The sequence below is a fragment of the Pseudonaja textilis genome, chromosome 4 (genome assembly GCF_049901715.1).
Source record: "Pseudonaja textilis isolate UNSWEBS1 chromosome 4, rPseTex1.2, whole genome shotgun sequence".
NCBI classification, from domain to species: Eukaryota; Metazoa; Chordata; class Lepidosauria; order Squamata; family Elapidae; genus Pseudonaja; species Pseudonaja textilis.
In genome coordinates, this window is record NC_141993.1 from 13813846 (window position 1) to 13835330 (window position 21485).

A 21485-nucleotide genomic window follows, 5' to 3' on the forward strand; every position below is an offset into this window, starting at 1 on the left:
CAATGCTCAATCTTCCCAGTTTCAATGAAAAATTCAAATAATATATTTCAACTATTTTCAAATGATAGTTTTATAGTAAAAATTTGCATTTGGATAGAAGATGCTCATCTAAATTTAAACTAAAATCCTTCCTATTGAAAACTACTACATTAGCCTTTTTAAAGCACTATGCACATTTGTTACCCATGTTTGCACATAATATATAATACAATCTTGGACTAATGTTCATGGCCCCCCCAAAAAGACTTTTGCAGTTTAATTTCACTTTCACTTAATGCAAGTTTTCCATTACATATAAACCAGAGACTGAAGGTGAAAAACTCTTCAGCCAATTTATCTGAATCTTGTTAAAAACATTATTAAATTGTTTTAAGCCATTATCTTTATCTGAATGTAACAAGGCAGAATGCATGTGGTCTATGAGCCAGTGGATATTTTTGCAGGATTATTACATTTATTCATGCTATACTAAGCCAAAATTTACTGTTCAGTGTAGGCCACAATAGCTCTATTCAATTTTTAAGGAAAAGAAAAATGAATGCTTAATTCAAAGCTGTCTAATAAATCCATGGATGAAACTATCTCCTTATGTTGTGATAGAACACACTGTTCCTTGTAGAACACACACACGTTTAATGTTCTCAAGGAGTAGACATGTTTCATCTGTAACTAAAGCTTCCAAACATACAAGTATCTCTTCAAAGCTGAAAATGCTTTACATTCATGTAGTAGTAAAGGGTCCTAATTTCTCAGGTTCCCCAACTTAAAAGTACCTAGATCAGGGGTGTCAAACTTGCGTCATCACAGCGGCATCCTGTGACGTATCATGACTTTTTCCCCCTTTGCTAAACTGGGCATGGCCAGTGTGTGGCGCATCCAGCCCACAGGCCATGAGTTTGACAGCCCTGACCTAGGCTAACAGGAAGTAAACATAACAGTACACTGGTATAATAATTAAAGCAATTATCAGCCTATGCAGATCAGCAACCATTCTGCGAGGCTTGTTTGTATACCTCAACTACTAGGCTCTAAATGGAGCAAGTATTGTCTATGATGGGGAATTTAATCCAGAATATTGTTAAGCCTAAAACAAAAATTAAATCTGATTTACTTAAAACTATATGCTACTATTATTACATGGAATTAATTCAATATAGTCAATATGCTTTCTATCATGTATCTAACAGGTTTCCATTTTTTCAACTATTAAAAATGCAACTTTGAATGGTTTCAAAAACTTGATCCAAGGCTTTGGGGTTACAAAGTGACAATGCTCTAAATAGAGTCTTTAGCAAGAATGAAAAAATAAAAACTGTTTAAGTCACATAATAAAGTTAGAAAAATGAACATGGGAGATGAAATATAAAGTAAAAAAGTGACCTAGGAGTAGCCATATTTGGAATAATTGCAAAAATATTTAAACTGATTTAACAGTGTCAGCAAAAAATATTTTAAGTTAATTACATAGATTAAGACTTGCCCGACTCAAAGAGGATCCAAATAATTCATTCCTTTCTGTCATTTTGAGAGAGGAAGAATTCACAAATGTCTCCCCAGCCAGTTCTAAGGCTGTCATGATAGAGTGCAACTTTATATTTGCTGACTCAAGCATACTCAAATATGTATAATAAGTTTAATACTCATCAAAGTCTGCCTCAGATATTTTTTGCATCTGACATGAGATTTTCAACAGCAGTGTAAGGGCTAGGGTTAAAGTAAAGGAGAGCAGACCCTGAACTAAGCAAGGGAATTAGACTCTTTGATCTCTGAGGTGCCAATTCCAGTTTGTAAGATACAAACACCATACCTATCTGTAATGGGTCTTTAACAGCCCTCATTCGGAAGAGTTGCTCGCCTCGTTGGAACTCATCTGCACTGCCATTTGCCAAGCATGAATATAGCCTAAAAGAAATAAATCATTCTATTATTAGAATGATCTTCAATGGAGACTGACAACAGTGCATTCCATTCCAGACAATGCAGAAATTATCAAAGATTATGTCATAGTGAAAAAAGGCTATATTAAATAGAGAGGGAATTTCATCATATACAGGTTCTTAATTGCAGGTCACAATTTGCAATGTAAAATCGTCTCTTCTATATAACTATTAAACCTACAAAACCATTTCTTTTCTAGACAAAATTGAAAAGCATATACAACTCAAGACTGTTACATGCGGTCTAATCTTTTAAAATTAAAACATGGACAATGATAGATTGAAAGCTATGGATTTTAGGCTGAAGTTATAAAAATCTGTTCATTTTACAAGAGAATGGATATATTATGGGTTGGTTATTAATTAGGCATGAAAAGCAGATGTGTTTCCTAGCCTTCTCCTCCAAAAAGTTCCATGTGCCTAATATACTGTGAGGGAATAGCTGTGGAGTTCAGAATCCTTCCTGCCTCCTTTCCCCTAATAGCATAAGAAAAGTAAAGGGAGCTATTCTCTTTAAAAAGGCAGCTGTTTCAAATGGAGAATTTGCTTGCTGACCTCAAAAGCAGAGAGCTGGTCGAGTTGATTTTGGGAATATCAGAAGACAACTTCAAAAGATGAAAAAAAAAGTTAAGAGGGAAAAGAATAGGAGTGGGAAAAGGAACCCAAAGGTGCTAGGGGAGAAAAAAATCAGCAACTAGAAGCTATGTACGTGCATGCATGCATACGCTTGATAATATTGTTGAAAACTCCTCCACTAGGAGTGGGGAATAAAGAAAAGCTCTGGCAGCTGGAGAAACAAACTTAGAAGAAATCAGCTAAAAGAGACCCAACCCATATGGCTTAAACTCCCAGTTCCTGGAGTTTGCAGAGTATAGAAAGTCTAATAGCAATAGTCCCCCTAAACCAACACAAACTATAACAAAGGAGAGAAATGAGATTAGATCTCCCCCACCAACCTTAAAATGCCGGGCTGCCAGTCTAAGGAAGACCCAGCAGAGTCTGGAAGGCTGGGCTGATTTAACTATTTGTCTACATGGATCATTATACCACTGCAAATCAACCAAACCTTGGACAGTTGTAATTTCAAAAAAACAAATCATTGGATTTGGTAGTTTTAGCATCAATACAGAGATTAAAATAGTCACACAAGTCTAAATCCTAATTGAATAGTATGTCCTTTAAAAAGATAGATTTACACTGTTTATTAAATTTGCTGCCCATCTCATTTTGAACAACTTTGGACAGCTTACAGCAGAAGTCTCCAAACTTGGCAACTTTAAGACTTGTGGACTTCAACTCCCTGGGAGTTGAAGTCCACAAGTCTTAAAGTTGCTAAGTTTGAGGGCCCCTGGCTTACAGCATAACTGTTCACCACAAAAGTTGTGTATCAAAAGCTTTTTATGTCACAGGTGTAAAATTTCCTCTATTTCAGCTTATTAAGTTCAAATTTCAGGCTTTTCATTATGCTCAATTCATTTAATTAACCAATTTGTTGTCCACACTAAACATGAGTTTGTAAAAACTGAAACGTTCTCCTTGTTTGCAAGAAGTCAAAGCAAAGCCCATTTTAAAGAAACTAATAAGGGATACTACCTGATGTCTTCTTCATTCTCTGGAAAGCTCCAAAAGGCAATGCGAAGCTGCAGTTGCTCAGGCACAGGTGGGTAGACTTTTTCCACTACTTCAAATGGAATGTGAAATGCCACCTGCTTTGCTGACAGTTCCACCAAGGGGATCACCGACCCATCTAAAGGAGTGAAGAGTATTGGGCAAGTTATCTGAATTCTGCAGAATTTTATCGTTAAGAACTAAGGAAAAGGGGGAAAAAAACTTCCTGGCTTTTCTAAGTGCAAAATAATAATAAGAAACTATAAGAAGCAGTCCTAATGTTCATAAAGATTAATATGTCAAGAGAAAGTATTGAATAGTCCCTTTTGTCTTCAATAAACCACTTGCTATATAAACCAATACTATAATAGCATAGTCATAAAATCACTGTGATTTTGAACATCATCTACGGGACATAAAAACAAAAAACCTCTAACACAGAGACAAAACATTTTAGTCTGTTTAGTCAACCTCCTACCAAATTAAAGATAAATCAAGCAAGCAACACAAGTCATACTAAGGAAAAGTTGAAAATTAGAATATGCTTTTACATTCATCAGTCATACTATCAATTACTCCCCAACTGTGAAATTAAACAAATTACAAATGTAGTATTATTTTTTCTTTTTTCAGTTAGCATTTACTAATCAGTCTTGAATACTGAGAAGTACACATTTTATATAAGTCTAGATCCAGATAATATTCTGTTGCTGCAACATAAAAAAGCTAAACACAATCTAGTTAGAGAGCAGATGCAAGGCTCTCTCCTTAAGAGAAAAATATTTTGTGCTTCGGAAAATCTAAATATTATTTCTAAGTACAGATAACTAATTTAATCAGATGCTGTGCTAAATTTTAATTTATTTAGTCTTTGGGTATACTAGAAGTTTTATCCTATCTAATTTTTACTTTTCTGTACATGTAGACCATTCTATATAATTTTAGCTTTCCAATTGACTTTATTAATTTCTTGGGAATTGATATATTACTTGAAAACCATTTCTCTGAAATCACTAATTATAGTGGATCAGCATAATCTTATGGTTTACTGGGAAAATTGATGTATTTTTGCTAATCAAAGTCCACAAATTGTTTCTTTTAGTATTTGCTTTTGTTTATGCAAAACCAATTTATTTCCTTAAAAGCTATAGACATACATCTTCATGCTACAACCTTAGGAGCATGCATTATAGAAATGATTTAATCTCCCCTTTCAGTTTTGCATTTTATTTCTTGAAAAGGAAACCTACATAGGAATCCTACCATTTTCAGACCCAGATTAGGAGAAGGGCACCCCCTAAAAGACGGCAGTGGTAGTAGTACTTCTCAAGTAGGTACACCAAGGTAGAAGGTAGGGCTGGGGTATTCAATGAACTTGTCGGAGAGGAGGCTTGAAACAGATGAAGCTGTGCTGCTTCAAGGAGCATAAATGGGAACAAGTGAAACAAGTCAGCCAAATCATTTTTCCTTATTGTTGAAAGGCCCTCCTTTTTTTTAAAGCAGAGATAATAAACACACCGAAATACATAGCCAAATTTATTTTTAGTTTTCAGGTTCAACAGGCTAGTTAGTTGGGCCTGTAGAAGGACAATTGTGTTTATCTATGGTGCAAACGAACAAAAAAAAAAGTCTGATAGCTCTTTTACTAACTTTAATTTAAAAGCATAACCTCTCACAAACTGCAGCTCAGCTTATCAAGCCCAGAAAGTGCCTAGACTGATGTGGGATTTAAACTGGGGTGAGGCAGAGGAGAAGGAATGAGGGTCAAATTACTGGTATCTTATCAATTATAAAATGTGTTTTTAAAAAACCAACAATCTCAGCAACTCCTGTGGAAAGGAACAAGTTGTCACACCACACGAAGGATGAGAGTCAAACCTGGACAATTCTGAAAAGATCTACCATGCCTAAAAGAAGAGGGAAGTCAGTATATGCGGTTTTTCAAATCACAGTTTAATTGCTTTCCTGTTATCAGTGGCCTACAAAATGATTTGGACAACATGGATAACGATGAACTAATCAAGACACACAGCAGTGGTTTAGAGATATACTGTAGCCACAATCTCCGCTATAAATGCCTCACTTATCAAGGAACCACACGCAAATATGTTGTTTGCCAAGAGCCAAAAGAAAACAACTCCTACTAAACTACATTTTCAGTGGAAAGAGAAATAGCTGCATGCTGAAATAGAACATTCAGGCTTCAAGCAAAGAAAGGAAAGAAAAACCAAAGTATCCTACATAAAGCAGAGGATAAATCTAGCCACTTAGAGCCCCTACTGTAATTACGTGAACAGAAGTGGTCACCCTGGAAAAAAAACAGAAAAAAACAGAGACGTTTGAAGCAATCCTCGGGAACAACACAGAGGATTTATGAAGTGGGGTGGGGGGAAGAGCACAGCCTGTCCAAGATGTGAGGAAAGTCAGAACACAACTACCACACCTTAACATAGCTCTGAACACCAGATTTGTTAAAAGGAAATTACTATTGTATCAGGAATGTGTAAAATAAGACTACAGGGAAGGATGTAAGACCAATGATAAATTTCATACTACATCTAGATTTAGAATTTGTACATCTTAGGTCTTAAAATTTATACATCTATGCCATTTGTCAATTCTGAACACATTTCTTTAGAGTTTTTTTTTTCATCCTTCTCAATTTTTGGATTCCATACTTCCATTTTTGGCCTGTCTTCCTATCAATGTGCAAAGTTTTTAAACTGCAGATATTACAAATAATGAATCTTGGATAGACAGGGAATATGCCACCCTCTAAAAATGCTTTGATTGGGTAGGGCATTATTGCCTTACAATGAATCCACAGCATTGTCCATTATGTTCATTGGAGAGACCATGAAAACATTATAAAAAAGAGCCTAAATAGAATAATCAATAAAAATTATATAAATGTAATTAGCACTTTGATACATTTTCTAATTATGTGTTGTTCATATGAATAAGTCTGTTTCTTCTCAGTTTTGAATTTTCCTACTAGAATGAATGGGTAATGAATGAATATAGATTATAGTGTGTGTGAAATGTTTGAGGTGGGTCAGACAGGGAAAGCCAATGAGAATCACACTAAAATGAATACATGAAATAATGAACTGGTAGAGAGAAGACAAAATTGTATTTGATCAAACCTCTTGAAATTCTCAAAAAGAGAAGTTTGAAGAAAAAAAGTAATGTGTTGACATAGTAGAAAAATTACAAAGTTACATAGAAGGGTATGGTGATACAGCAAGTGGCATAAACTAATTTTAGTCGAACTTTGTCCCTTATTTGTATCTTCAGCTTACTTCTTTCTTGTATTTTTTTTGCACCACTGTGTAATGTTGCTTACCCTGAAAGGAAACAAGATGGGTATTTTGCAAGGTTTCACAAACCTTAGTGATGCCTTTGCAAATAGCAATTCATTATTCTTGCACTTGTTTCTCAAACTGTTTGCCCTCTCAGCAATAATGCTGAGAAAGCTACCGGTGCTTTCTTTCCTCTATGAAATGTTAGCCTTATCCTCATCATTATCCTCCCATTTCATTCTTGCAAGCTCTTCTTTTTTCTGTGGGGTAAAGAATTTTTAGCAATGTGCAATAAGAAAATTGTGCAGAGCTATCATCTGCTTTCAAAATGAGCACAACTCCATGCACCACTGCTTTTTTCAGTATTCTCCATATAGTATCAAATCAATAATTAAATGGTAGACAATATTAGTATCAAAACTTTACTCAGCAAGTGCTTCCCCATATTGCTCGCACCTGATAGTGTTACCCATCAAAAACCATCAACTCACTAGAGCAAATTTCTATTTCAACAAAAGATGTAATACCCCCATATGAATGCTTTTATCTGAAAGCAAAATAAAATTTATTGAATTATTCAAATACCCGTTCACTCAGTCCCAAAATACTGTTCTGTTTTTCTAGCATGTCGGGCTGGGCGACTTGTATTTCTAGGGCACTATGGCTGAATTCACAGAAAGCAATTCAGCACAATGTTTGAAATATACTTGTAATATATGGTAGTACCTTCAGCTGCTCTGTTATTTCTAGTGTTATTTCTAAGTGATATTTCTGCTTTTAACCTTTCTGAAATTATAGTGGGGGTATTTGTTTGGAAAAAAGAAAACATTTTAAGTGTCATGGTGTATCAATAATACAGATTTCATTAACTGGCAATTAATTTATCTGAAAGTATGTTCCAATAGCACCCAGCAAGCAGAAAATACTCTTTCACCTTTAGTATCTAGGGAGATTCTCAATCATCCAGGTCATGGTTGTCCGAAAAGTGCTTTTTAAAAGGCAACTGGACTTTGTTTTTTCTTTGAAGATCCTTCACTTCTCATTCAAGACGCTGAAGAAACTTCTTAGATGAGAAGCAAAGACTTCAAGGAAAAAACAAAGAAAACTCAGTTGCCTTTTGAAAGGCACTTCTGGGACTTTTACTCTTAGAATCATGTCAAAAAGCAAATTGTGTCAGGCATTACAGTCATTAGGCATTTAACCAGAATAGTTTGGGGAAATTAAGCTTTCATTGCTATGGTCACTTTATCATTAGGGCAGCCATTCCCTCTATGTATTTTTATTTATGTATTTATTCCATGTATATATCACTCATTTCACATGGAGGCAATTATATTTGCCATTCCCCATATAAATCTTTGAAAATCATTTTTGGAAAGGTAAATATTTCTCTGTAATATTGCTATTTTTTGCTGTGATTCTCGTGAGTAGTTTAGACTCAAGATATACTATAAATATGCATTTCTTATAAGGCTTTCAACTACTTCAGTCCTCTTAACATACAAAGAGCTTTATTATTTGATGCAAAGCTAAGCACTAGTTGACTCTTATACTACACTGAAAAACATCACAGAAATAATATAGGCAAAGTTCCACTGACAGCAAATTTTATCATCGGAGCAATTTACTTGTGCTTTCTTTTGGAGGGTGGCCAGAGTAGAATAACACAAATCTGAGACAGATAAAATAATAGAGTAATACTGGAGTGTAAAACTTCTCTGCTCCTACTGCTATTTATATCCAAACACAATTTTGAATCTATATATAAGCCAATAACAACTCAATTTAAAAGTTCATTAACCAAAGCCAAATTAATTCATTAATTTATTTTATATATATCTGGATATAGAAAATCATAATAAAAAAGGTTTAATACAGTTTAAAGTTAGCTAAGTCTGTTATTTTAAAAAATCATTCCCAACATTTCCCATGTGCCACTTCTTACTTTTAAATGCCTCCTATGGTAACTCAACCCTTCAATTAATATTCTACTTACAATGATGCTTCTGCTCCCTGTTTACAGATACAGAGAAGACCACTGTCAAGTCAGCACCTTTACATTAAATCATTAATTTGTGCCTAGCCTACTATCAAGTTAACAAAAAAAATACTACTCTATTCCTTAGGGAAAAACCTTTTTTAAAAAAACATTGTAAGAACTTTAAAAGAAAAAATGTGAATTTCTACCTGACAGCTTTATTCTTATTTTTAATTCTTGTTTTCTGTTAAATTTATTTTTAGTATGCAATCAATGTCAGTATAAACATCATATTGACAATTTTATTGAATCTTCATGCCATCAATCTAACTATATTTCCAAACTTTTGTTCTTACCGTCTTACTTCACAAGGGAGTTTAAAAATGCACAATAGTCTGAAGGATCTGTGAAGAGTTCCAGAATTTCAGATTTTTGTTTGTTTTCATAGATAATACATGTGTTCAGTCATGTTGCTTTCCCTTTATGGTTCCGCTCACAATACCCTAAACCTTATTTTGCTTCCTTGTTGGCTAAAGTGAAAATCTTTTCTCTTAAACATTCTAAAAATGTTTATATTATACATACAAACATTGGCATTTTAGAATTGATACCTTAAGAATATTTTGAAACAAATAATTAGAAAAATCAGCATTTGGTGTATTGGTTTTTTTCACACCAAATATCTATACTCAAAAGAATAATCAGAACCTGATTAAAAAAACACTTAGAACCAATACAAATTAAATCTTATCCTTTAAATTTTTGAAAAAAGTTCTACACATTTCTACATTTTCATCATAAAAAACTCGTTATTTAAAAACAAACCTAATGTTAAAACATGAAATATAACTTGGGAAATAAAAATTAACAGTTTAAAAAAATTAGGCAAGCATTTATATATTGAGGTGGGAGGGATTTCCAATACCAGGATGTTCTGGGTCAACTGAAAACAGTAACTATGATTACTTTTTAATTTTCTCCTCTCATTAAATATTGCAATTTAGCTGTGTCCTCTTGAAAAACACTGGTGCTATCCTTGCTTTTCTCAAAACTGACTTTTATCTTATATTTTGTTTTTGTGTTTTTCATTCTAACACATGTTCAAATCATGAAATTAAGCAACTTATAAAGCTATTTCCCTCCTGGAAAAAAATAAGTGTGTAAAGTGGAATGGATTATTAAACTACAAAGGAGTATTTTATTTTAAAAACAATCTTAATTCTCCAGTCTTAATTCATTTCATATTGGCACACCCTGCAAAAAATTATGTTTAATAATCTGATTGGACATATTCACCATCTTCTTTGATGTTTTTAAGAGTAACAGCATCTGCTGCTGAGTAGCTTTAAGAGGATACAGTCTTACATGATGTAAGGATTAATTCAAACAGCTATAAATCTCATATAACTGATCTTTCATCTTACCCAGCTATCAATATTGATGACCTATAGATCACATATTCAAAAATATTAGCGTTTCATTTTCCACTAATGTTTATAGAAGTTATCTACCTGTGTGCGTGTATATACACATACAAATATATACACATATAAACATACTTGTAACACTACAAAAGTATTTCCTAATGTTTCTACCATTTCTTTGGTGCAATGATTAAAGGCACCAAGCTAAATACAGGGAGGATATAGTTCCAATCTTAGTTTAGGTATGAAGTCTGAGGATGATTTTGGGCCAACTCTTCTCTCTCTTTGTGTGTAGGAAGACACACAAAATCTTGGAGTGTGTTGCCAAGAAAACTGCAGAAACTTGTTTAGGCAGTTGCCAGGAATCAAGACTGACTTGAAGACACAAAATTATTGTGCATGTCAGGGAGCAAAAGCAGGTTATGGCTACACTACATGAGATTGCATGTTCACTAATCTAAAATAACCTAAAATAAATAAAGCTGAATACAAAAGTAAGGTGAATGTTTTCCCAAATTCTGTTAGCCAAAAGAAATGCTTCAGTCGTGTTCACAGATCAAAGGGCATACAGATTCTTATCGTGTACAGATGCACTTTTCTTTCAACCCATGAGTGCTTCTACTATTGATATCACAGTTATGTTTAGAGCACCTACAGATTCATTTAATTTCAACAGAAGCAAGAACAGCTGGCTGTAAAATAAAGCCAAGTTAATCCCAGCTGATGTCAAAAACACATCCATGTATTTTTCTCTGCAACAATGCAAAAATACTTTGTTATTTCCTTCTTCCAGGATGTTTCTTCAACTTTCCAATACTACAACAACAGTATTCCTGGAGGGTCAACCCTGCTCCACTTCTGAACCCAGATAAAATGTATAGTAAATTGCTGTTAAGATGAACAGGTGCTACATTGGATCAATCATGTGGTACTCTTAAGCTGCAACATCCCAAGGATATTTTTTCACCTTTGGGTACTGATAAATGGTTCAACTACTTCCGCCATGATGTATTCTATCACGTTTATGATCACTCTCTGTAATAATTTGAACAGGCAATATAACATGCTAATTAAACCCCTGAGGAAAACTAAGCCGAACCGAGAAATTCAGAACTTTCGTTAAGGAAGACTTTTGATGGGCAAACATGCTAGTCCAGGCAGTAAAATGCTACAAACCCCAGGAACCCACTCCGCCTGGCAAACGAGGAAAGCTGAGAAAAGTAGCTTAGGAGCACCTGAGCTCCTCCCGTTTTTATCTAGTTCTAGTTAACTGCCTCTGTAGGTAGGAATCTTTCCACACTTGCATAGCCCGTTTCTTGCCTCATGCCTCAACTTGGGTTCGATTTTACTGACAGAGGCTTATTTTGGCCCCTTCTGACCGAGGGGTTAGCGGTTTAGCCAGGAGCTCTGTGCGCCCCACCTCCGCCGCTCCGGTCAGCCCAGCCCGCGCGCTAAGCGTCCTCTTCACCTTTCATTTTGACCGTGGGGGAGTTGGGTCCGGCCGACTGTTTCCGCCATCCTCTCCAGTTCTGGCACAGGCTCTCCGCCTCAGAAATGAAGGAGCAAAGCGAGTCCTCCTCGAAGCGGTCCGAGTCCTCGAAGGAAAACCTTTCCCCGTCTTCCCACTCGGCAAACATGAGTTCCATCACATCCAAAAAAGCAGGCGAAGGAAAAAGACGGGCCGCGCGGCTTTCCCGGGAGACGCAGCGAGGCGGCTCCAGGACAACCTGTATGGTCGCTGCTTCCACCCCGGCCGCTCCTCCGCCTCCAACAGACAGCAGTCGCCCGAAAAGCCCGGCGGCGGGCAGTCGCGCCCCGGACGCAGGAGCCTGCAGGGAGAAGAAAAGCCCCGGGCGCCCCTCAACTCGCGGGATGCCGGGAGCTACCAGGAGCCGGCGCCGAGCCCGGCAGGGCGGAGAAGCGCGCCTGAAGGAACCCCGGGAAAAGTGCCCAGGCGCGGGGAGTTCCCGGCGCCCCTCTCGAAGGCCATTGTTCGCCCAGAAAGCCTAGAGGCCCATCCCGCGCCCGGCCCTCCTCCTCCTCCTCCTCCTCCGCCTCTGCCGCCCCGAAGACACGCGAAGAGCCCGGGGAAATCCGCTCCAGTTCGGTTCCCGGCCGCCCGGACCCGCCTCTCCGCGTCTTCCTAGGGAAACTCTCTGGGGAACTTGGCGCCAAGTCCCCGGCGGCGGCGGCAGCGGCAGCAGCTTTGGCCCTCCCGGAAGGAAAGAGCCCAGCGGAGAAAGAGTCACGCATTCACATTGACACGCGTGCACACGCACTGGAGGGAGGAGGGGGCAGCCGCACGAGCCGGGCCGCGCGCGGTGGAACGAGCGAGGGAACCGAGAGGAAGGGAGGCGGCGGCGGCGGCGGCGGTTCCTAGGTGGTCTCCAGGTCAGGCGCGACTCTCCCCTGCGGAGGACCGGGCAAGATCTGCACCCGGGGTTTAGCTGCCAAGGCGACGGAGGGACCCTCGGGGGCGCCCGGGGCCAGCCGCTCCCCAGCGCAGAGGAGGAAAGCGGGGAGGGGGCGGCACCGCTCCTGCCGCCTCCCCGGAAAGGGCTCGCCTTAAAGCACCACGACCTCCGCCTGGCCGCCGCCGCCGGTGCTGCCGCCGCGCAAGCACTAAAATGGCCCCCCGCGCTGGAGCGAGCGCCCCCCCCCCCGCTCTGCACTTAGCCCGCCCCCTCCAGCTGACGCTCGTTTCCGTCGCGCAGCTTCCGGCTTCCGGCGGCCCGTCCGCAGAGGCGGCTTCGGGCCCACCTAGAGGTACGCCGAGAAGAGGACAGTTAGGGACGCCGCTAAGATTTGTTTTCAGGCCCGACTGCGGCGCGTCCTCCCGAGTTCTTCTTGATCCTGAAAAGAGCCTTGCTGAGAGAAACAAGCAAATCCAAGGAGAGATAAATTCCTGAGCTTTTCTAGGCTGATGCAGCTGCCATGCCGGTCCTCCCCTTTTGCCAAAGTCGTAACAGCAGCAGACGCTCTTGGTAGCTTTTCCTGTTTTCCTGAGGGGTTTATTTTTAAAGCTTTTTAACAAAGCTGTCTCCCAAGTGGGAGAAGGTGATCAAGAGGAAGGACCCGGTTATCGGTCTGCCCTGCGAGCTGCGGCTCAGGGGGCAACCCGGGCCCTGCTTTCTTGGGTGCCGAAAGGACGAGGGGCTGCCATCTCCCCAGCCTGCCCACTTTAACTGGAATACGATCTGTCCCAGCCTTTGCTCTCCTCCCAGCCCTCCCTGGTGGTATTTGTGGGCTCCAGCTGCCCTTTCCAGCCCTTCCAGATCCTCTGTGCTGTGCAGAAAGTTTTTGGGATGGTGGCAGTCAGCTTTTAAAAGAGACCGGACAGCCATTTGTGAAATGAAATAGGGTCTCCTGCTTGAGCAGGGGTCGCCAACCGGTGGGGCAGGAGCCACTGGTCATCCACAAGAAAATGTTGGTGGTCCGCAAAGAAATGTCACCCCCAGAGTAATCAGGCTGCACGGGAACACAAGGCTTGTGTCGCTTGCCTTGCGAACAACACGAGGTAGTGAGGGGAGGCGGGGAACTTGCCCCATTCGCTCCACATGCTTGGCCTGGCCACTGGGGTGCTTTTTTCCTGCTTCTTTCTTCTTCTGCTATTGGCTGCATGCAAGGAAAGCATCAAAAGTCTTTCTTTCTCTCCCCCAAACTCCACCAGAAATGAGTCTTTGGGACCCTGCAAGGCCTCCTGCTCCAAGAGGCTGCGCCAGCACAACGAGTCTCACAAAGACTCATTTCTGGCAGAGTTTGGGGGAGAGAAAGAAAAACTGCTGCTGCTTCTGCTGCTTTCCTTGCACGAAGCCAAAAGTCTCTCTCCCCCTGAGAACAGAGCTGGAGATGGTATCCTGCGATCCCAAATAAAGAATGATTGATTAGTAGGCAAATGGGGTGGGGAATTTTCCTGCAGACTTTTTGGGGGATTTTCCCAGGGTCTCTGGTCCACAGGATTTAAAAATTATGAGTTTGGTGGTCCCTGAGGTCCAAAAGGTTGGCGACCCCTGGACTAGAAGACCTCCAAGGCCCCTTCCAACTCTGTTCTGTTTGGTGGTTGACATGGCTGAAGCCGCCTCCAACCTCAAACATTCTGAGAGTGGAAATCCAACATGTCTGAAATGGACATGTTGGGCAATGCTGCAATAGTCACTCTCATTCACAATTCTATAAACTATAATATTTTGCATTTCAAGGTTCTTTGTTTGTTTGTCAAATTGTCATTTTTTTTTCAATTTTGAGCCTTCAGCATTCTATCCATTCCCTAAGTATGTTCTCTAAACCAGAGGTTAGCTACCTCATGCCTGAGACATTAGTACCATCCAACCATCAACATTTAACACACATTTACAGTACCACAAATATGCAAAGGCTTATAATCGGAATTGGAAACTGATGGTTTTCAACCAATGGACTCGAGTGTTGGAATGAAAACTCCAGTCTGGGTTCCAAGCCAGGAGAAAGATGCTGGAAATAAAATGGAGGCTGATTGGAAAGAAGGACATTGTTTATTGATGAGCAGAACCAACAACAGCATGTAGTTCTGGGACAGTTGACAAATTGGTTTGATGGGTACATGGATTTTTATAGGGTTCTGAGATGCTGCTATGGGGGTTGTGCAATGTAGTGAACCTTGTGCCTTTTGCTAATGCTGGTGAGTTAATCTTATTATGTCCTAAAGGCCATGTTCCCTTCTTAGAATTTGGGTGGGGGATGTAAACTTTAATCCCATCAATTGGATCTGAAGGTGTTTTGTTGTGACTAGGCTGGCCTGGATTTCTTAATGGGCACAAAATATCCATCTCCAAAGACTTCAGGCATCTGTTGGAGGCTGTTGGGGCTGCTTTTCTGCCTTTGTTAAGAGCATATTTATTCTGTGAGGAAATATAATATTCAGCCTCTTAATATTCCCCAAAATATTTCATCCTCTGTGGTGGGGAGGAGGGGCTTCCTACACAAGTTTTCAAAACACTTAAGTTTTTATCCCATGGTTTAAAAGTGAAATTAATTCAACAAAATAGAAGTGTGTCATATCTATTGTACACTATCTGGAATGTTTTTTACAAGATCAACTGATTATTTGTATTGGAGTTGCAAGAAATAAAAGCGCTGTAAGTCAAACACCTTTAACTTACACTTTCATTTTTAATAATGAAGGACCAGGGGTGACATGATAGCAGTTTTCTAATATTTGAAGGGCTGCCACAGAGAAGAGGGGATCAACCTATTTTCCGTTAGGAAAAAATACTATAATTCCACATGTGATGGTTTGGATTTCAAATATATGTGATTGAACAATTTTTGAATAAATTATATATTTCGTTAGTTGGAAAATCATATTACCTCTCTTCAAAAAAAAGAAAAACATTGAGAGTTGAATATTTTCTTTTAAAGAATTACAAAATCAGCCCAACTTGGGGTGGAGGTGTAATTACATTGCTTTGTTTTATTTAGGAGTGTTCTTATTGTATTGTTTTACTTTTTGTATATGTTCATCTTTTATATTGTTTTGTGTATGACTGCAAAATTACTTGAAACTTTTTTAAAATAACATTTTAAAACTGATGATTTTTACTATATATTCACATTTTACAAGATCTCTATTCTTATGAACACACGTGTTATTTTGGTTATTTTTTCATTCCTATTTTTTAAAGAATACTTCTCTCTTTTGTTGGAAAAAATATCGTTCTGGATTCAGTTCCAAGTGGGGAAAAAGACACTGAAAACATGGAGGCTGTTTGGAAAGATGGTTTAATGGTGGACAGGATCACATGGCTTGGAGCTCCAAAGTGAAAAGGACGATCACAGGCTTCAAGATGTTGGGTGAAGGAAAAGTAGGGAGGGCTGAGATGTTGAGAGTCCTTTATACACCCTCTGTTGGGCTCACCTTAGTGTTTCCTGTTCCTGTGCAAGAAATGTATCCCATTGGCTGTCAAGACTCCAGCAGCAGGGTCTTTGTAGGCTTTGTGTGGACCACATGTCTTCACCTGAGTGCTGGCTGATGCAATCTTCCGAGGCCAGGTAGTGAAATGGGCAGAGGCATTTATTATGTAGAATACTCTGGCCTAGTCCTTAAGGGCCCACCCATTAACAAGGCTGGGGGTGAGCTTCTGAGGTGAGTTTCTGCTTCTGAGTTTCTACTCTTTTGGGGGGAAATATTCTGCCTTTTTAATATTTCCTAAAATATGTCATTTTCTTAGGAGAGGGGTGGGTTTAAACTTTCAACAGTCCCCCTTTTTGCCAAAATATGTAGGTGGAACACACATGTTATTGGCAAAACATTAAAATCAATCAGATCAGGGAGACTTAATGGGTGCTTTTAATTTTTCTGATTCAAAGGGGGAGGCCTTGATAAAGAGGCAGCAGAAAAGGATTCCTTCAGTGGCTTCCAAAAGCTTTCAAACATGAAGGTCTAGCAGCCAGGGAAAAAGTTCTGGAAAGAAAAAAATTTTTTTACAGTATCCAATTTTTCATGCCAATTAATTTCAGATGTTTGATGTACTTTTTGTGAGCTTACAGTCAGGTTGTAAGCACAAGCCCCTACATTCTACACAGTCATGGTTTGCTTTTAAATTACAGGCTGCCCATTTCCAAGACCTACCTCTTAGCTTCCAGGTTTATGAAGCCAAATTGAGGATAGCCAGTGTGCAATCTGGGCTATTTAGTATTTTTAAAATTACATACAATGAGCCCTGGGACTCATGAGACCACCAGTGCAATATATCCTGCTTTACTGGGCAACTGGACTCACTTGTGAGTCACAGTCAGGGCTTGGGGTTTGGAGATCTCTTTTCTGCTACCTCTTCAAGTGAGGGAATTGCCTGGGGGGGATGCCCCCTCCCCCATGGGATTAGCAGGAAGATATGACTGGGCCTTTGTGCCACAGAGAAGCAAAAAAAAACCCCGCACACACAAAGGGGAGCTAGGAGCAGCTTTGCATGGAGGTAGGTGAAGGAGATAACCTGTCTAATTCTGAATGATGTGTGTGTGCGCTTGTGTATGCAGCTACTTTTACAATACAGACAATACAAACATGCTCCCACAGACAGAAGTCCAAGGTCTTCATAACTTGCTGGGCCAGCTACTCCCAAATACAATCCTTACATGAGTACATCAAACTGGTTACAGTATAAATGATACAAGAAAGAAAACATTACAATGACTTTCCACTCTCCCTCCATAGTCTTTCTAATGGTCTTCTGGGGATTGAAAAGAATCATTTAGTCTTTTGCTAGTCCATCTCAGGGTCCTTTCCTTCATGTCTCTGGGTGGCATTAGGCTTGGTCTGGTGGTATGGGTGATCAGTCAGATTTGGGAAGGTCTGCCCCACTCTGGTTGCTGTAGTGACTTTCTAATGGAGGGCTGGATCTGAACCCAATTCTTCGGCTCCAATGGATGGAATGTCTCCTCCAGGGGGCAGCATCTGTTTCCACAGGTTGCAGGGCTGAAAGGCACAAGAACAAGGTCCCCTCCCCTCTTTTGCTGGTAATACTACCAGGAAAGGCATTGTAAAATGATTAGAGATTGTGGGGAGTAGATAGCTTGCAGGCAGGGTTTGAGGGGAAAAAACACATCAGTATTGCAATTACTAAACAGATAAATCAATTTCAACAAAATGGAAACACAACAGATGAGAAAGGGAAAAAAACTAGATTCATATACTTCAGGAAAAAGATTAACAGGTAAAATCATTTAAACACACAGTAAATGAAAGGATGAAACTTTTCTTATAAATGAACTTAAGACATTCGCTAATAACCTTGGGTTTTTCTTAAAAGCACAGAGGAAAGAAAATTGAACTCTGTTCTTCATCCTGTGCAGCTGGCCAGGCTAGACCAGGAAAAGACTCAGTGCTCTTTTAACAATTTAAAATTCATATCTGGAGGGATCAGAGACACTTAACAGTTGCAACAGTTACCTCAAGGACACACAAAAACTTAGACACACACACACACACACATACAAAGACAAAGAGAGGAAAACAAAACTCTGAGGTTTATACACACTGATCATTCCCACAATAAATCAATTAAAGTGGGGAAGGCACAAATCTTAAGGAACAAACCACGTGGTTGCATAGGAGACAGCGACACAGAAAGAAAGAGAAACAAAAAAAAAATCCCATGTGATACTGTTTTTATATTGTCCCTTTTCTTTTAAGTACCTTTATTTAGCCAAATTGGTCTTCCTGTATCCCTCAGCAAAGCCCATTTCCTACAATTCCCCCCCCCCTTTTTTTTCCCCCAATTCGTGCCAGTCAGGATTTTCATCTGCTGCTCATTCCATGCTTCGAGCAAATCTCCTAAGGGGGTTCTGCCCAGGAGTGGGATTCAAGTAATTCAACAACCGGTTCTTTGCCCTTATGATTTCTTCCACCAAACTGCTCAGGAAGTTAACAACTGGTTCTCCCAAACCAGCTGAATCCTACCACTGTTTCTGCCCGTCGCCTTCGAGCTGTTGCTTCCCATGCTCCCTCTAGATGTGGGGCTCACTTTGGCTCAGTCAGGCTCAACAGAAAAAAATCCAGCCGCCCACGGTTTTCAAGCCAAAAAAAAAATGTCTGAGGGGACTCCTGTTCCCTTATGGAGTACGGGCACCCCTTCCCTGGGAACTTCAGCCGCCACGGTTTTCAGATCTCTTTCTGATCTGGGAGGATCTATATCTTCCGCAGTAGTACTGGCGCCTCCTCCTCCCCCCCCTCTTAGTGTTTTCAGGATCAGGCTTTGCTTTTGGGCACAGGACAAAAGTAAAACCACAAAATTTCCTTCCCAGCCTTCAATCCCACCCTGCTTGGCTTTCCCTCTCATATACAGAAGGTCCCACACTCTAATCCCCCCCCCACCCCCGCTTTTCCAGTCCTAATGGTCATGGCTCTGTGGAGCTAGCAACAGGCAAGAGGGTGGCTAGAGGCCAAAAAAAGAAATGAGATCCAGCTGCGGTCCAAGGGTGAAGCCACACACACACACACTTCTTCCTTCCCTAACAAAAGGTCCTGTACTCTGGCAAACCTCCCCCCTGCTCTCCAAACTGTTGGTCTTTCTGCAGTTAGGAAATGCACAGAGGAAGCAAGATCCAGTTGCGTTTGGGAGAAGGACCCTCTCTCACATGCACATGCAGTCATACACATATTTCCCACACTTTTCCATGCTTTGAAATTGAAATTTGGAGGTACTCACCTTCTTTCCAAGCAGCCTTTGAGCTCGACACTCAAAACCCCTTTAAAACCTTTTTTTCCAAATGGCCACAGTCCAGGAAAACTCACCCACAGACTCAGTGGGTGTGCTTGCCAGCAAGGGAATCTTACCTGGGCCTGGTCCATTGGTTAGGTTAGCTTGGAGTCCCATCTGCTGGGGTGCCGATTGTTGGAAGAAAGATCCTTCTGGGTTCAGTTCCAAGTGCGGGAAAAGACACTGGAAACATGGAGGCTGTTTGGAAAGACGGTTCAGTGGTGGACAGGAGGACCACGTGGCTTGGAGCTCCAAAGTGAAAAGGATGATCACAGGCTTCAAGATGTTGGGTGAAGAAAAAGAAGGGAGGGCTGAGATGCTGAGAGACCCTTAGTTATATATACCCTCTGTTGGGCCCACCTCAATGTTTCCTGTTCCTGTGCAAGAAATGTGTCCCATTGGCTGTCAGCCTCCCAGGGGCGGGGTCTTAGCTAACTTTGTAGGCTTTGTGTGGACCACATGGCTTCACCTGAGTGCTGGCTGATGCAATCTTCCAGGCCAGGTGGAGAGATGGGTAGAGGGCTTTGTTATGTAGAATCCTCTGGCCCAGGCCTTAAAGGTCCACCCATTAACAAAGGTGGGGGTGAGCTTCTGCTTCTGAGAAGAGTTTCTGCTGAGTTTCTACCCTATTTTAGGGAAATATTCTGCCTTTTTAATATTTCCTAAAATATTTCATTTTTCTAGGAGAGGGGTGGGTTTTAACTTCCAACACCTTTTTTTTATTAATTGTGATGTGCCTATGTGTGAAAAAGGCCCATAATTCTGTTCATTTCAAAAATTAACAGCTGTAGTTCGGTACCTAGAGAGGCTTTTACCAACTAGCTTTATACTTCTCCAGTATTTAGAAATGGGGTTTTTATTTTTTTCATGTAGATAGATCTGGAAAGCACATTGTAAGCTAAGAGGAAAAAAATGGTAGTAATTAACATTGGCAGCTGTAATTACACCTTACAGTAATAACACAGAACAAACAATTAGATAATTAGAGTGTCTTGTCTTTTGTGAGCCTCTGTATGTGTGAGGTGAGGAAAGAAAACAGTATGCTGAATTTAATTGTATAAAAGAGGGACAGTTTATAGATGATGCAAACAAATGGTTCTTTGTTGTGTTACATGAGGTACAGATTTGCCAAGAAAACCCGTGGCCATATTGTTTCAGAGACCCAATGAGGATTAATACTATTAAACTGTGTGAGGAGAAAAGGGTACTTTATTTGCAAGATATTTTAAATACTAAATATATCAACAGCTACATTTTCATATACTAATATCACTTAAACAGTTGCTGATTTGAAAATACAAAATCAAATCCCAAAAAGTTTTTCATCAGAAAATTGAGCTTGTGTTTTTGGTCAAGTTATATCTGATTATCCCCTTTAGGAATTTATACCCACCAAATGCCATTGCATAAGGACTCTGATCATGGAGTTTCCTCATCAAGATTCAAGTCCTTCAGAGCTGTTTTTTCAGTAAGGACCTTTCTGCTACACAGTATTACTGTTGTTTTTCTTTTAGTGTGGTCAAGAAGTTCAAAAAAGTCAAGATGGCAATCATGGATATATAATCAAAGCTACTTCCATACAGGCATCTGTATTATTAGTATTGATTTAAATACAACAATACACCATAGTAATCTAATTTTGACTGTAAAATGTATAATGGCCATTACACAACATTTTGAAACTTTCCTATTTTCCTGCTGAATTATCTGCGAGAGAAAGAGGTTTCTTTGCCTTTCAGGCTTCTGAGATATTTAGAGTAAGTAAGATGTGGTCCTCAGGTTATCACAGCAATTAGGACTGGAATTTCCATTGCTAAGTCAATGTGATCGTAAAGTGCCATGTTACAGGACTGTCCTGCTTAGCAATGGCAGTCCTAGCAGTCCCATTTGTGTCATAACTGAAGGACCACATAAGTAATTAAGTGAAGACCTCACATGACTGGGACATAAGTAGAGGTGGGAATCAAGGCCAGCAAGCCAGTGGGTGAGAGCTGCAGGAGGGC

General features: G+C 40.0%; 1 protein-coding gene across 3 annotated transcripts in view; it reads right to left on the bottom strand.

Annotated features, from left to right (window-relative positions):
- The window catches only part of ZSWIM8 (zinc finger SWIM-type containing 8), a 76208-nt gene extending 60844 nt beyond the window's left edge, over positions 1-15364 (bottom strand). For all 3 annotated transcript variants that reach the window (XM_026711050.2, XM_026711049.2, XM_026711048.2), the window contains exons 1-3: positions 11718-15364; positions 3531-3684; positions 1808-1902 (exon numbers count right to left, since the gene is read on the bottom strand). In XM_026711050.2, coding sequence (XP_026566835.1) covers positions 1808-1902; positions 3531-3684; positions 11718-11895 — 427 coding nt within the window. In that variant the 5' untranslated portion in view covers positions 11896-15364. The remainder of the gene's footprint in view (positions 1-1807; positions 1903-3530; positions 3685-11717) is intronic.
- Positions 15365-21485: the final 6121 nt, after the last annotated feature.